We start from the raw sequence: 13,358 nt of genomic DNA, 5'->3' as shown, positions 1-13,358 counted from the left end.
TTAACAATTATATTTGTTACATTAGTAGTACGTAGTAGTTGCCATTCGTACCCTATGTAGTAGTTGCCACTAGTAGCTTTGCACGTGCTATTGTTTACATTTCAAAAGTAGTATTCTATGTGCTTGTTTTATGAATTATGATCAAAATATAATCTACATACCTTCAACTTGCATGAATTATGTTCAAAATAAAATTATTTTGATTTAAGTAAACTATTGAAAAACGTTCTTGTACTTGTTGTTGACAAATTAACTTATGGCAATTTCTTGATTTTTTTTATCTGCAACTACGATAATAATATATAACAACATGCAAATAAATAAGAAAAATAGCCAAAAAGTGGCAACGCATTCGTCATGAGCTCTGTTAAATGGCAAAGCAGTCGTGGAGTTCGCTGTTAAATTGCAAAGCCGTCGACATATGAATCTGTTAAAGCAATGTAAAATGTTCAAAAAAAACTGTTGTAACGTCAAATCTACAAGCAAACGAATTGGCAATTGATAACAAACAGTAGCAACAGTAGTAAAAGAAAGCATATATATATGTATGTATACAAATGAAGCATAAATAAAGTATATTGTTGCTTATCTTTCTTTTTTTAACTTTATTGAAAAGGTTTGGTAAAATATGGAAAAATCCAACGGCAGGTTTTTAAAAATTTACAAATACTAGTTAGAATACGCTTAAGGGAAAATAAATTCTGTTTTCTTATACAATTAAAGAGTTTTGGTTTATTCGGATCTTATTGGTGAACTTAACTGATACGATTAAATGTTATGTTAAAAACATGTCTATGGACTTATCCTGACAAAGCCTTTAATTCCATGAACCATTCTGCATCCATATGCATTTGCACCTAACTGGCAGATTTTAGCTCACTGATATTAATGGCAACTATTATGGAATTCTTCTTTTATTGTCCGGGCTGCCATAGCTCCACTGAGGTCCTCTTCTTTGCTTCTAATGCATACTACTGGTAGTAGTAATTCTGATGTCCTTCAGTCGAATATCAAGAATAGTCTTAGGTTTCTTTTGGAATGGTTATCGATTAACTCCTTACCTATCATGCTTTTCGGTAATGTGAATTATTATCCTCACCAAAATGATATCCTTATAGCTATTGTTTCTTAACTGCTTGGACGTATTTTTTGACCATCGCGTCAACTTTGAGAACCATAACGATTTCATGAACTAGCCTACGCCCTCCTAATGCCGCAGATCCTTTATAACTTAGAAGTAGTGCCTGGTACTACGATCTATGTGTTGCATTCCTGAACATCTTTTTTAGGGCTAAATTCGGGTAATTATGTTCCACATTTTCCTTTACTCGCTCTACCAGGATTTCGCATATTATCATTCCCAGAATTAGACGCAGGTGCTGCGAGTGGTCCTTTCTAGGCTCGAGTTGCGCGATACTGGAATTATTTGACCTATATATATATTTTCCATTCTAATAATAACAAAAATACATTTTGGATTAAACACCTTTTAGATTTCGGCTCTAATAAGTGGGACACTCGTTACGAACTCCATACAATCTCCAACCCATAAGTCCATGAGTTCCTCCGATTATCACTCCATTCAAACAATAATTCTGTCTTTTTTTTCTTTTTAATTGCTATTATATTGGGGCGTTCTCTGAAATCTTTGTTGTTTGTTCTTTTCCTTTCATTTATTTTCTATGCGGCTGTGTAGATAATTTGTAATATGTAATTCGTATTTGCATTTTGTTTCTCGCAGCTTCTTATTCATAAATTTGGCAGTTATAATATATATTTAAAAAAATAATCTTTATATTTATTTGGTACTTATATTTTGCATCCATTCCGTCCTTAAGGGCTCTTGAATATCTAAAATCCATTGATTATCGAAATCGCAAGCAACCAAAATGTTAAATATCGTTTAGACCATATTTTTTGGAATTGCAATTATCAATAATAATTGGCTTTTACGTGAATTAATTTTATATTTCAATCGAAAATGTAGAAGACAACAGAAAATATTAAAATTCGAACTAAACTTAAAAACCTAACTAAAATGAACAATTTTGTTTAATAACATCTGTTTTCAACAGATGTCACAGTTTGAAAAGTACTGCTTTTAAGAAGTTTAATCTTATATTACAGGAAAATCGTAGATAGGATGAGGACTAAATCCCTAGAAGCGGATAGTGCGACGTTAAAAGCAGAAACATCGAAAGGGATCAGATTCTTTGGTAATTGATTGCCAAGTAAATTTTGGAAGCACGTTTTTTGCAGCAAAATTTTCAATATAATTTACTATTCCTACTGCCGTTCCTGTCAAAAATTTTATTTATTTATTTTTTTTTACGAGTTTTCGTGCGTGTTGCTATTTGTTTACCTTTTTTGGAATAATTAGTATTTTGCTTTCCAAATTTAATTGGATAAAGTGCGTCCCGTGTACTGTTGAGATTTATTATCGTTTAATTCTGAGTGAGATTTGCGAACCAATCAACAAAAAAAAAAACACGTCGTGTAAAGTCAGCGTTGCTGTTGTTGCTCGTGGGAAGGCTTGCAATGAAATGAATGGGTCGTGGTCGTGGTTAAATGCTTTGATTGGCAGTGTTATTAATAAAACAATTTACACCTGTGGCACGGCTACGTTGCAAATATACGACGCCTATAATCAGCATCGTTTAAAGTATTTTGGAGAAGCAAGTATTGTAAGCATCTTGCAAGCTTTTATTACTATAGTACATCCGGTTAGTCTATATACGCGATTGGTAAGCATTTCATCGGAAGCCCTGGAGCACTTGGTTTACGCCAGTTTGGTATACTTGCTAGTATGCCTGATCATATACTCGGTGATCAGTCGTTCGAAAACACTTCGTAGTACTCGTTTACCTTGGCTATCAACGAGGAAACGCATACTATTCGTTACATCACATCCGGATGATGAGTGCATGTTTTTTGGCCCTTTAATTTATACACTAACAGCTTATACAGATTGTATTGTGTATATACTTTGCCTGTCGAATGGTAAGTTGAAAACATGAAAAGACTTTCTCCACAAAAGCAAAAACGAAAGAAGAAAGCATAATTTAATTATAATTTGAATTGTTCGCACGTAGGCAATTATGAAAATCTGTCATGTAAGAGGCGCGAAGAATTGTGGTCGGCTTGCCAAAATTTGGGTATACCAGAAGCTAATATAATACTAGTCAATGCAACCAATTTGCCAGATGATCCAAATGTTGAATGGAGAACGGAAACGGTAGCCAATTTCATGTTGCACACGGTCGAAACGTTAGGCATACAGGCTTTAGTTACTTTTGATCGTGAAGGCGTTAGCCAGCATCCAAATCATTGTGCGGTGTATTATGCAGCTGCCTCCCTATGTCTAACTAATCTATTACCGAAAGGTGAGTGAGTAATCAGTAGCAATATGTACGGATAAACGTTGTGTTCTTGTGCAAGAGCAAAAAGGCAATGCCATATTTAGTTGAGCGCAGGCAGAAAAGGCGCATGGGATTTGTCGAATGTAAAGCTTAAACTTTAACTGTCGCTTGATATGACGGTAACGAGTCCAGAAGAATTCAAATGTTTCCTTCATTCTCACGAGCACGAATTCACAAAATCCGTCCATAAAAGACAAGTTTTCATTGGTTACACATTGATCTGCTTCTTTTTTTTTTTGCAAATTTTCCAAGCGTTCGCCTTTAATCGGATTTAATTCCAAAAGAAGAAAGTGCTTAAAAACACGATTTCAAATGCGATACGCTGCGTTCAACCATTAAGAACAATTTCGTTATTCTAAATCAGGATTCAGATAAATATTAAAAGATTTAATTCAGTTCAGATCGAAAATAAATTCTCATTTATTTCTTAATAGATTGCTGAGCTTTTCGCTTTTATGTATGCGGGGTTACGATTGCTTAAATTGCTCGGGACTGTTTATATTAAATATTGCATCCTTTACAGATTGTAAACTTTATGCCTTGGACTCCATAAATATTGTGCGAAAGTATTTATCTATATTTGATATCATGTGTACTTGTGTTATGTCCAAATATTGGTAAGTAATTAATTTACTATTCTCAGTCTCGTTTTTCGTCATTTTTTTCAATCTCTTTGTTTTAGGTGCTTATTAAATTGGCAACAAGCAGCCGTGGTCCGGAATGCCATGCGTCAGCATAAAACCCAAATGAAATGGTTTCGTTGCCTTTATATATTTTGCTCTCGCTATATGTTTATCAATTCGATACGTGAAGTCAATTTGGCCGATATCGAATTGGAGATGCAAATTCAGGAAACCTAAGTGTGTCGATTGGAAGAAGCAATTCTCAAACAAATGAAATAAAAGAGCAATCCATGTCTGTTCAGAAAAATGATAATTAATAATCGTGAACGCCGTAATACCAAATATTATAAATTCAAGTGTGTTTAGTTGCAAAATTGCACGTCCAATTCAATTTGGAAAATGGGAAGCGGGAAGCGGGAAGTGGCGAAGCAAACAAGCAGCTAAATAACAGACGTTAAAGAGACGATTCTACTGAAAACACATACAAAACAAACAACAACAAACAAAAAAAAAAACCATGACGCTTTATTTTTTTATTTTAATTATTTGTTAATATGTACATATATACGTAGATAATGCATATGTTTCCTGATTTTTTTTCCTTTTCCTCTTTCGTGAATTTATCATTTCAGGTTTAGCTTGTAATATGATGATGAGCTTTTAGACGAAGGCGAAAACTGTATTCAGATATTTGTATATAATAATAACTTAAGTCGACGATGGCTACATATCCGATATCTGATATTGATAAGAATTCTTATCGTTTTTTGTCCACAGTATCAGAAACAAAAGAAAGAAAACTCTCATGGTGCAGAGATTGATCTCGAACCCATCGAGAAAACTATCCATTTTCATAGCTTTCTGTCGTAATGTTTTTGTTTTTGTTATATTTGTATTATAATGCACGTTTTTTTTATATGTACACTCGCCTCCTTAGTTATAATCTTTTAATAATATTATATTATTATTATCACAGTTGTCTCCTTTAGCTTAAAGCTAAAAATGCAATAAATAGAATACAATTTTTAAGATATTTTTCCTTGTGTAAGAGCAGCGAAGTCAAGATTTCCTTTATACTCTCGTATATTACTTTTTATATACAAAATAATATAAAAAGATTTTAAACAAAAAAAGAACAAACAAACAAAATGTTTTCATTTCTTTATTTATTAATATTTAAAAAGTGATTCATAATATAAAATAAGGCGGCTTTGTATTGCGCCAGCACTGTAGAAAAAAACTTAATTAAATGCATCGTAACTCCATTCACAGGATCGAAGGCGTTCCTTAGGACACCGTGCAAAAAAAATCGTGTAAAAAAATACAAGCGACATATGGTAAATTTAGGAATTTACAAAACAAAAAACAATTAATTTTTCCAATTTGTCCATAAGTATGTGTGGGCATAACCCGCCGACTGGCTTGTAATCACGGTATCCCCCCATTTGTAATGTGCTCTGTAAGGGATTGTCAACATTAGAATGAAAAACTTTTTTTTTTTTGGGATTAGTGTCAGAACAAAAAATTCATGTAATAAATTGTGCTTGTTGTTATCGTGTCATTTGAAAATAAGGTAAAAAAAAATTGCCTGTACATTCGAAGAATTCATTAATATGAGCTAAATACAACGGAATTCTCTTCTTTCAAACTAGCTTGTTGCAGATATACTCTCAGACATAGATTATAGACACAAGGTCGATATTTTGTTTCCTTTTCTTTCTTCTATCTTTTTTTGAGTGATTAGCTCATAATAAGTCAGCATAAGTCTGCCTAAATTTTAACCTGTATCATCCTATTAAATGACATTTTTCGCCTTATATTAATTGTCATAACTAAAGAAAGGCATTTTATTGAACTCTTCGTATATTTAACAGATTTTACGGAAGTTTTAACAGATTTGACAGATTTCACTGAGCTTTTAACATTTTTAAAAGCATATGCTGACTGGCCATTTTCTGTTAACGGATTAGCTATTTTGTGTTATAACGGTCAATCTGTAAGAAACCTACAAAAACTCTGTTAAAGAAGTAAACAAAAAACAAAAAGAAGAAGAAAAAAGGTAAAGAAGTAAAAAGGCAGATTTTTGTTTTATTTCCGCCAGGTTTAAGAGAAAAAAATCAAAAAGTAAGCAGAATGTGGAACATGCGGAATGCGGAGCTCGATCGAATATGGAATTAAGTGACTAAATTCCGTACGGGTCTTTCGATTTTCCAATGGCCAATCTTCCATCGTACTTCTTTCTAGTCTAAAAGGATATCGTTTAGTCCTTTGTTCTTTTCTTGAGTGAGTATCAGGGACCACACTATTCGGTGAATTGTTATGAAGTACCATCATGCAAGAGCGAGTTCAACCCTTGTATTCGTAAAACTCATTGTCCAGAATTCATCTATCAAATTAATCGGAATCGTATATATTTCATACTTTAATTTATTTAATTGTATTTATCGTGGCATTTAAAAAATGAGAGTATATAGTAAACGACCAAACTTCCAAGGCATCGAGTTCTGAAGCTGTGGTAAGAGTTTCCAGCTTAGGTAACTTTTTGATTACCTCTAAAGCTTTCTGTGGATTACACTGGGCATAGGCTATAACCATTTGAGTCAAAACTCCCACATTATGAGGATTTAATTTGAGTGACCAGGGTTGACACTCTCCCGGGTTTATATTTGGCCTCGCCCAAAGATGATAAAATATCTATAGGTTCCTTATGGGTACCTTGAACAAGCAAAAATTGGACGGTAACGAATTTGCTGGCAAACGCTTCTTATTTATTCGCAGTACTACCTGCTTGCTTGTGAAGCAATTCTACGGTCTCTTTTTGCTTCTTATCCTTGATAAATTGAACTGCTCTGATAAGTAGAGACTGAAAACCCAGGATACTGGATACTGTTCCGCTAACTTCGTGGATCGCAGTTTTTCACTGCAATGGCCGCTTCATCGTACAGCGGTCCCTCGTATAACATTTCCATACGGTATTTTTGAGCAACTACAGGAGACGGCAAATGTGTAGCAATCATTTGATGCAAAGCTTCGCCCGCAGGCAACAAGTTCGCATGATAACCATTAACAAAGCTTTACCATCTTTGTCTTTGTCTTCGTGTTTTAAGGCTACACCAATTTTTTCTAATAAAGTTGGTATTTCTTCTTTTGTGTAATTCATGATTGCATCGAATACTTTATAGATCGGATCCAAAATATACATGCAGAACGAACGTTTATTATCCGCTTCTTTTTGTTTTTGCCACTTTTGGTCTTGGCATTGAAGAAATTTTCGCCCCACAAACTTTAAGAAATTATTGTTATTGAATTCTCAGCATAAGTAGATTCGACATTAAGAAAGAGGTCACCGCTCAGCGTTACAAAAACGATGACAGAGAATGCGACAAAAAAAATCGCATTCAGTTTTCATCTGCTTTTATATGCACTTACTGTTCGATCATGAAGCGCAGCAAGCTCAAGAAACAATGAGACTTCGACGCTCTATGATCATGATATAAGTATACTCATCGATTCATTAATTTAACAACGTCAATCTTAAATTTCTCAGCATACATTTCCGCAAATTGTTTGAGAGTAAAAGTCCAGCCATGCAAACCGGAACCAAAATCCAACTGACCCCTTCGAAGGATCAACATGCACCTCACCCATTGGACCGCCGTCGTCATTGTATGTGGCAATAATGACGTTAACATTTTCTACAATACGTTGGAAAGTTTGATACAATTCTTCGGCATTCAACTGCAATTCTAACAAGGCACGGTCCATCTTATTCATAAACAATATGGCCTTAATACGTTCAGCAATGGCTTGACGCAACACAGTTTCTGTTTGAACACACACACCAGAGACACAATCGACCACAACCAAAGTACCGTCGGTTACGCGCAAAGCAGCTGTTACTTCCGAAGAAAAATCAACATGACCAGGTGAATCAATCAAATTGATTAAGAAACCCTTGCAGTCTTTTTCGCGTTGGTCGGCATTAGTAATGAATACCAAATCTTTGTCTTCGACTTCAAAATACATGGAAATTGCGCTCTAAACGATATTTTAGAATTGAATACATGTATGTATGTGACACACGGCACACAGCACTTACGTAGACTTAATTGTAATGCAACGTTCCTGTTCATCCTTGCGAGTGTCAGTAAAACGTGTTTCACCGGCTTTGGCCCCGGCTATAATATCAGCCTTGGAAACCTTAAAAACCATATATTAGTTTAGTGTAAATTCCCAAAGTTTGTATTTCTTAAACTTACCAAAGACTCGGTTAAAGTCGATTTTCCATGATCGATATGAGCAATGACGGACATGTTACGGATATTCCGCTTTTTGTCCATCAATCCACGGATTTCATCAACTGTAAAGTTAACCTACGCATATCAAACGAAAAGAAACTCCAAGTTAGGTGGCTTTTGAAAATTGGAAAACCATAATTTTCTCGCTTTTTCTATCTACATGCATTTATACCTATAGACTATAACTGATAATCAAAGACCCATTTTCTTAAAGAGTTAGTCTTTAAAATCAAAATGCACACGTCATTACACTGCATTTGTTGTAAGTCTCCTTGACATTATCACTTGTCAGTTGCGAAATTTTCTGTTTTGGATTTTTCTGCTGGACGTTTTTTTTGCCATCCACTTTACGTTTTGGAGTTGCCCCACCTGCTGCCTGTATCACTTTGAAAAAACTATCTAAACGTCCTTGAGTTGGACTTGACTTGTATTTAAGAATTTTCTTTGCCCCCCCGGAACGCATACGATCTTCGTTAAATTGACGATCACCGCAAAGAAACTGCACTAAACCATCCACATCAGGCTTGGACCACCTGAGCTAAAAAGAAGATATCAAAAAAATTACTTTTATTGAAATGCTGGTAGGCTTGGTTTTACTTTTAGCGACGAAGGGTCGGCTACTTCTGGATTTACAAATAATTCTCAAGCAATTTGATAATTCCAATCTTCTGGCACAGTATACTTTTTGCGATCAATTTTCTCCAAAATATTTTCAATATCTTTATAAGAATTCATCAACTCTGTGGCTCTTTTGGGCCCCATGCCACGAATGCCATCACAGTAATCACACCCCAAAAGAATACATAAGTCAATGAATTCCCGACTGGTTAATCCGAAACCATCTAATACTTTTGCATAACTGAATTCCTTAACTGGCATTTTACGAGCCTTACTAAACGTGAAATGTCTTAATAAAATCCGTTAGAGCGTCCATATCCTCTGTTGCAAGAGGAGCCTCCACATAAGAAACTCCCATAAGTTTTAACAGCTCTTTGTACTGATAGGAAGCTAATAAAAAATTTATATGCGGCATTATTTAAATTATTTATCCAGTTTATTGCTAAAAATTTTACAATCGAAAATAAAATTATTCAATTGCTTTTTAATGTCTATTTGAAAACATGTTCGCGTGTTCATTGTGTAAACTAAGAATTAATATGTGGTAATGAACAAACGATAGTGATTTTATACAAAAATAAGAGTGGTGTTAAACTATGTGGTGTAGGGTATTGAAAAGTTGGCCTCGCTCGATTATAATATTCTTGCTAGTTTTTAGCTTACATTTCTTCTTTAATACGTTGATCGGTAAGGGCTTTTGTCAAGGCCATGTTTTGTTCGTGCGATTTAATCACACTTTCTTCGGTGGCCAACTTCCAGCGTAAATTGATTCTTTGACTTTTGAGTTGTTGTTTAAACTCTATAGGCAGAGGAAAAAAAAAATTCTAATTAATTAATTTTGCGCAAATTTGCTAAGATTAAGTAATAAATACTTTCAATGTTCTTTTTGAATTTTTCATTCTCGTGAAAAATCTCATGAATCTTTTTTTCCTTCTTTAATTCCTCTACAGCCGACTTATTGACACGTTGTTCGGTTATCCAACGGAGCAACTTGACAGCTTTCAGCAATGAGACATCATTGGCGTCCAATTCATCCATCCAACCCGGTAATAACTCCAAAATATTTGTATTTATGTGAAAAAAATCGATGATATTTTTAGCCCATAGTTAAGATAGCTTGAAGTTCCCTCCTGGCCGTCTTGATTCAAGTTGTTGTGAATAGATAAATTATTCCATTTGCGTATATGTATATATATATGTATTACGTTTATCTTACCCTTTCATTTATTAATTTCAAACAATGATTTATGTAAATTAAAAGAATATTTAAAAAATAATCTTTTTAACTCAACCTTTATCCTTCCGGGAGATGGATGGCGGAAGAACTATTTTTAGCTGTTTAGATTCGTATGTTCACTTGACTGTATCCCTACATGCCTCGATTATTTTCATGTGTTTATATTTCGGGCTTACCTTTCCTTGTTGTTGCTGCAATAACTGACTTCCATTCGTTTAGACTTTGAAATAAGACCTTCCTTTCGATTAACACCATTCATTTGCTCGTCTGCTTGTATGTCGTGACCGATTTCAATAATGCCTCCCGAGAATCGGATATAATAAAATAATTTTATAATCAAATAATTTTATTCCAACGGCTTACCTGTAAACTAAAAGCGATATACATGGAAACACTGCCAGAAAACATTGTACCAATTGCAACGAAACGACTATCATCACGAAGTCTTCTTCCACAGAATTGCAAAGTAGAAGAATGTGTAGAGCCTGATTTTTACGGTTTTCCGCACCACCCTTGGGGTACCGTGATAGGCGCGTTGCCAATTGTTTTAAATGGCTGGCTCCCCAGTAGGCGTACACCATTATATACATAATTACAAATTACAATATTATTTATAATAATAATAATAATACATAATAATACATAGTAATACGTAATAAATAAAAAAAGGCCTGCTAATACATACGTATATATAAAGAAATAAAAATTACTGGTATGCCGGTGTGCTGACATCTGCAAAAGAAAAATATTGTGATGAATAAATTTTATATACAAAGATGATCACAAACTTACCATTGGCCTACGGAAGTATCCCATTCTGCTGAAACGATGAGTGGAGGTGCAGAAGGAAGCATGCTCTTTGATCTAAAATAAAATAAAAAGAAATGAATAAATAATATATAATAATAAGCAACGATAAATGCAACCTTACCGTTAGCATGTAGCGAATGTTCATCTATATGAGGTGGCGGCTGTATAGGTGGATTTGACTTTGCGAGCGGACCTAAAGCACGACTTCAAAATTATGATACATTTTTAACTCTTTGTTGTACCCAGTTTTTGCCGGTCAGTAGCAAATGTATGATAAAGCCTAGAAGATCTGTTCGGTGACTTCTTCCATTGGGGCAGGAGCCTGTTTGTTTGAAGAAGTCAAGCTGCTTCACTATTGTCGCCTGGGTGCGCCTGCCGATGTTGCGTTCAACCATGTGGGACTTCATTATTGCCAAGTAGATGCTCGTGGCTTCCAAGAAAACATTGAGCACATTAAGCCTCGGAAATTCTGGTTCCAGATGCTTATTAGCCAGGATTTCTTCGTATTCCTGTATTTTGGCGACTACCATGCCATCGGTTTCGGAGCATGCTTCTTCTTTCGTTAGCGTTAGGTCGCTTAGGCATGCTTGACATTTTAGCTGCTTACGGATGTATTGGGCTATTCCATAGCCTATGAGCAGCCCGAAGTATTCCGCCTCGTTAACGGTTAGACGTTTGGCAGCTACTTTGAACGGCACCCCATTCAGGTCGTATGGCAGGAACTCTTCTTCGGCCTGGGCTGGTGTCGTGTAATCCAGCTTTTCAATGAGCTCGTAATCGTCATCAATGGTGGATCCGTCTCCCCAAAATTCGATTTGTTGTTTGGTTAAGCGGATGCTTAGCTTCATAACATCTTCCACGGGTCTTCTTCTCGTTTTTCTGGCTGGCGCCATCTTGCAGAAAAATCTCTCCAAGAGGTCTTGGCTTACCCTGTAGGCGTGTATAGTTATACCAGGGTAAGCCTCCAGCAGGTCATCCATGATCGTCTCGAAGTTGTTGATGGTGTCCAAGGTGGCCTTAGTTATATCAGCCGTCGGGAATTTATTTGTTATACAAGTTTTCGCTTCCAGCAGTATCGCTTTTTGTCGTTCCCATTGGGCGCTGTTTATCTCGCCCGTGTGTATGACTTCGCATAATGCAGTCAGAGCAGCGATAACTTCGTATGTCCTTATATCTTCTTCTTTATGAATAATTTTTCTCCGCACAGCGACGTCCAAGTCTGCCACTGTTGCGGGAGTTAATAGCTGCATACAGTCTTTCAGCGATCGGGCAGCAGTACTGATCAAGCATGCACCTCTTCTCTTTAAATAATTTGAAGTGCTAAGTTTTCCCGCCTGTGCCCTGGTGACGATGGAAGTGTCGAACAGATGGCTCCTTGCCATTTTACAGTAAATTGAATACATCAGATGTATATAGTCGACCAGATGGTATATCGTATGAACGGTGCCGTCCGCTCGCTTTCGTTCATAAATTCCTTTGTTGAACTTTACCACTGTCTGCAGGTTTGCGCTGCTCACGTCGCAGACTACTGCTTTAACTTCCAGGCCGGCCTCCTCTGCGATACCTAAGCATCTCTCTAGTTCATCTGGAGCTCCGTTGTAGGCGGTTATGGCGGTGGCGCTGATCAACATGTTGAAACTTGTCAACAGGCTACGTACACCGAAGAGGAGTACTGTGTGGTATTCTTCCGTTGTTGTAATTTTTTGGGTTTTGTTGTAGCCGCAACCGTACAATATATCCTCGGTCCGAGAATATCTCATATTGCCGTTTGTGTACACTTCGTCGAAGTGTAGCTGAACAACTTTGTCGCGAGGACTTAACCTCCCTACGACCTCCCGCAGCGCCTCGATATTCACTGTGAATTTCAGTTCCCGGCCTTCAGCTGGTTCAACAATTCCGCTATTCTCTGTCTGCGCCTCCACGTTCGCTGCGTTATCAGCTTCTTGCACTTCCTGGCCTTCATTTTGGTCTACAGCGGGATCGAGGAGTCTCGTCTTCTCCTTCCGCACAGCTTCCCCCGATGTGCTTGGTCCCCCGTCGTACATCCGATTATATATACATTTGAAATTATACCTACGTCTATCGGGACTTCTTACGGATAACATTTTTCTCTGAATGTCCGTCCGTTCCTCCGTCTGTACATTCATCTGTTCGTCCGTCTGTACGTCCATTTGTACGTCCGTCTGTACGTCCATTTGTACGTCCGTCTGTACGTTCGTCTGTACGTTTGTGCGTTTTTTGATCCGCTCGGTTTCATCAAAACCCAAGAAGTCCTTTATAACAGAGTAATTATACTCAGAAATACATTCTGGCTCAATCTGTATGATTGACTCAGAAGTTTCTGGTTCAATCT

At 36.3% G+C, this 13,358-nt stretch overlaps 2 protein-coding genes, 2 long non-coding RNA genes and 1 pseudogene across 4 annotated transcripts; 1 reads left to right on the top strand and 4 right to left on the bottom strand.

Annotated features, from left to right (window-relative positions):
- Positions 1-674: 674 nt before the first annotated feature.
- LOC119639495 lies at positions 675-2,002 on the bottom strand. The gene is made up of 3 exons (XR_005247549.1): positions 1,487-2,002; positions 1,062-1,416; positions 675-997 (listed from the first exon to the last, which is right to left on the bottom strand). It is a non-coding gene; the product is annotated as an uncharacterized LOC119639495 (long non-coding RNA).
- A 176-nt stretch (positions 2,003-2,178) lies between these two features.
- LOC119639188 (N-acetylglucosaminyl-phosphatidylinositol de-N-acetylase) lies at positions 2,179-4,842 on the top strand. Its single transcript, XM_038036456.1, has 4 exons — positions 2,179-3,000; positions 3,093-3,383; positions 3,943-4,036; positions 4,102-4,842. Exons 1-4 carry the CDS (start codon positions 2,544-2,546, stop codon positions 4,277-4,279), a joined length of 1,020 nt encoding a protein of 339 aa, XP_037892384.1. The 5' UTR covers positions 2,179-2,543; the 3' UTR covers positions 4,280-4,842.
- Positions 4,843-6,436: 1,594 nt separating this feature from the next.
- Positions 6,437-8,971, bottom strand: LOC119639608 (annotated as a pseudogene).
- Positions 8,382-10,714, bottom strand: LOC119639292. The gene is made up of 4 exons (XM_038036590.1): positions 10,559-10,714; positions 9,831-10,495; positions 9,622-9,757; positions 8,382-8,415 (listed from the first exon to the last, which is right to left on the bottom strand). The coding sequence occupies exons 2-4, from the start codon at positions 9,994-9,996 to the stop codon at positions 8,382-8,384; spliced, it is 336 nt and encodes a 111-aa protein (XP_037892518.1). The 5' UTR covers positions 9,997-10,495; positions 10,559-10,714.
- Positions 10,715-10,904: 190 nt separating this feature from the next.
- On the bottom strand, positions 10,905-11,215 carry LOC119639449. The gene is made up of 3 exons (XR_005247544.1): positions 11,127-11,215; positions 10,988-11,059; positions 10,905-10,927 (listed from the first exon to the last, which is right to left on the bottom strand). It is a non-coding gene; the product is annotated as an uncharacterized LOC119639449 (long non-coding RNA).
- Between the last annotated feature and the right edge of the window lie 2,143 nt (positions 11,216-13,358).

Source organism: Glossina fuscipes, unplaced genomic scaffold (genome assembly GCF_014805625.2).
Source record: "Glossina fuscipes isolate IAEA_lab_2018 unplaced genomic scaffold, Yale_Gfus_2 112, whole genome shotgun sequence".
In the NCBI taxonomy this organism is placed as follows: Eukaryota; Metazoa; Arthropoda; class Insecta; order Diptera; family Glossinidae; genus Glossina; species Glossina fuscipes.
The sequence above is the reverse complement of the archived record's forward strand: the minus strand, read 5'-3'. Positions and strand labels throughout refer to the sequence as shown.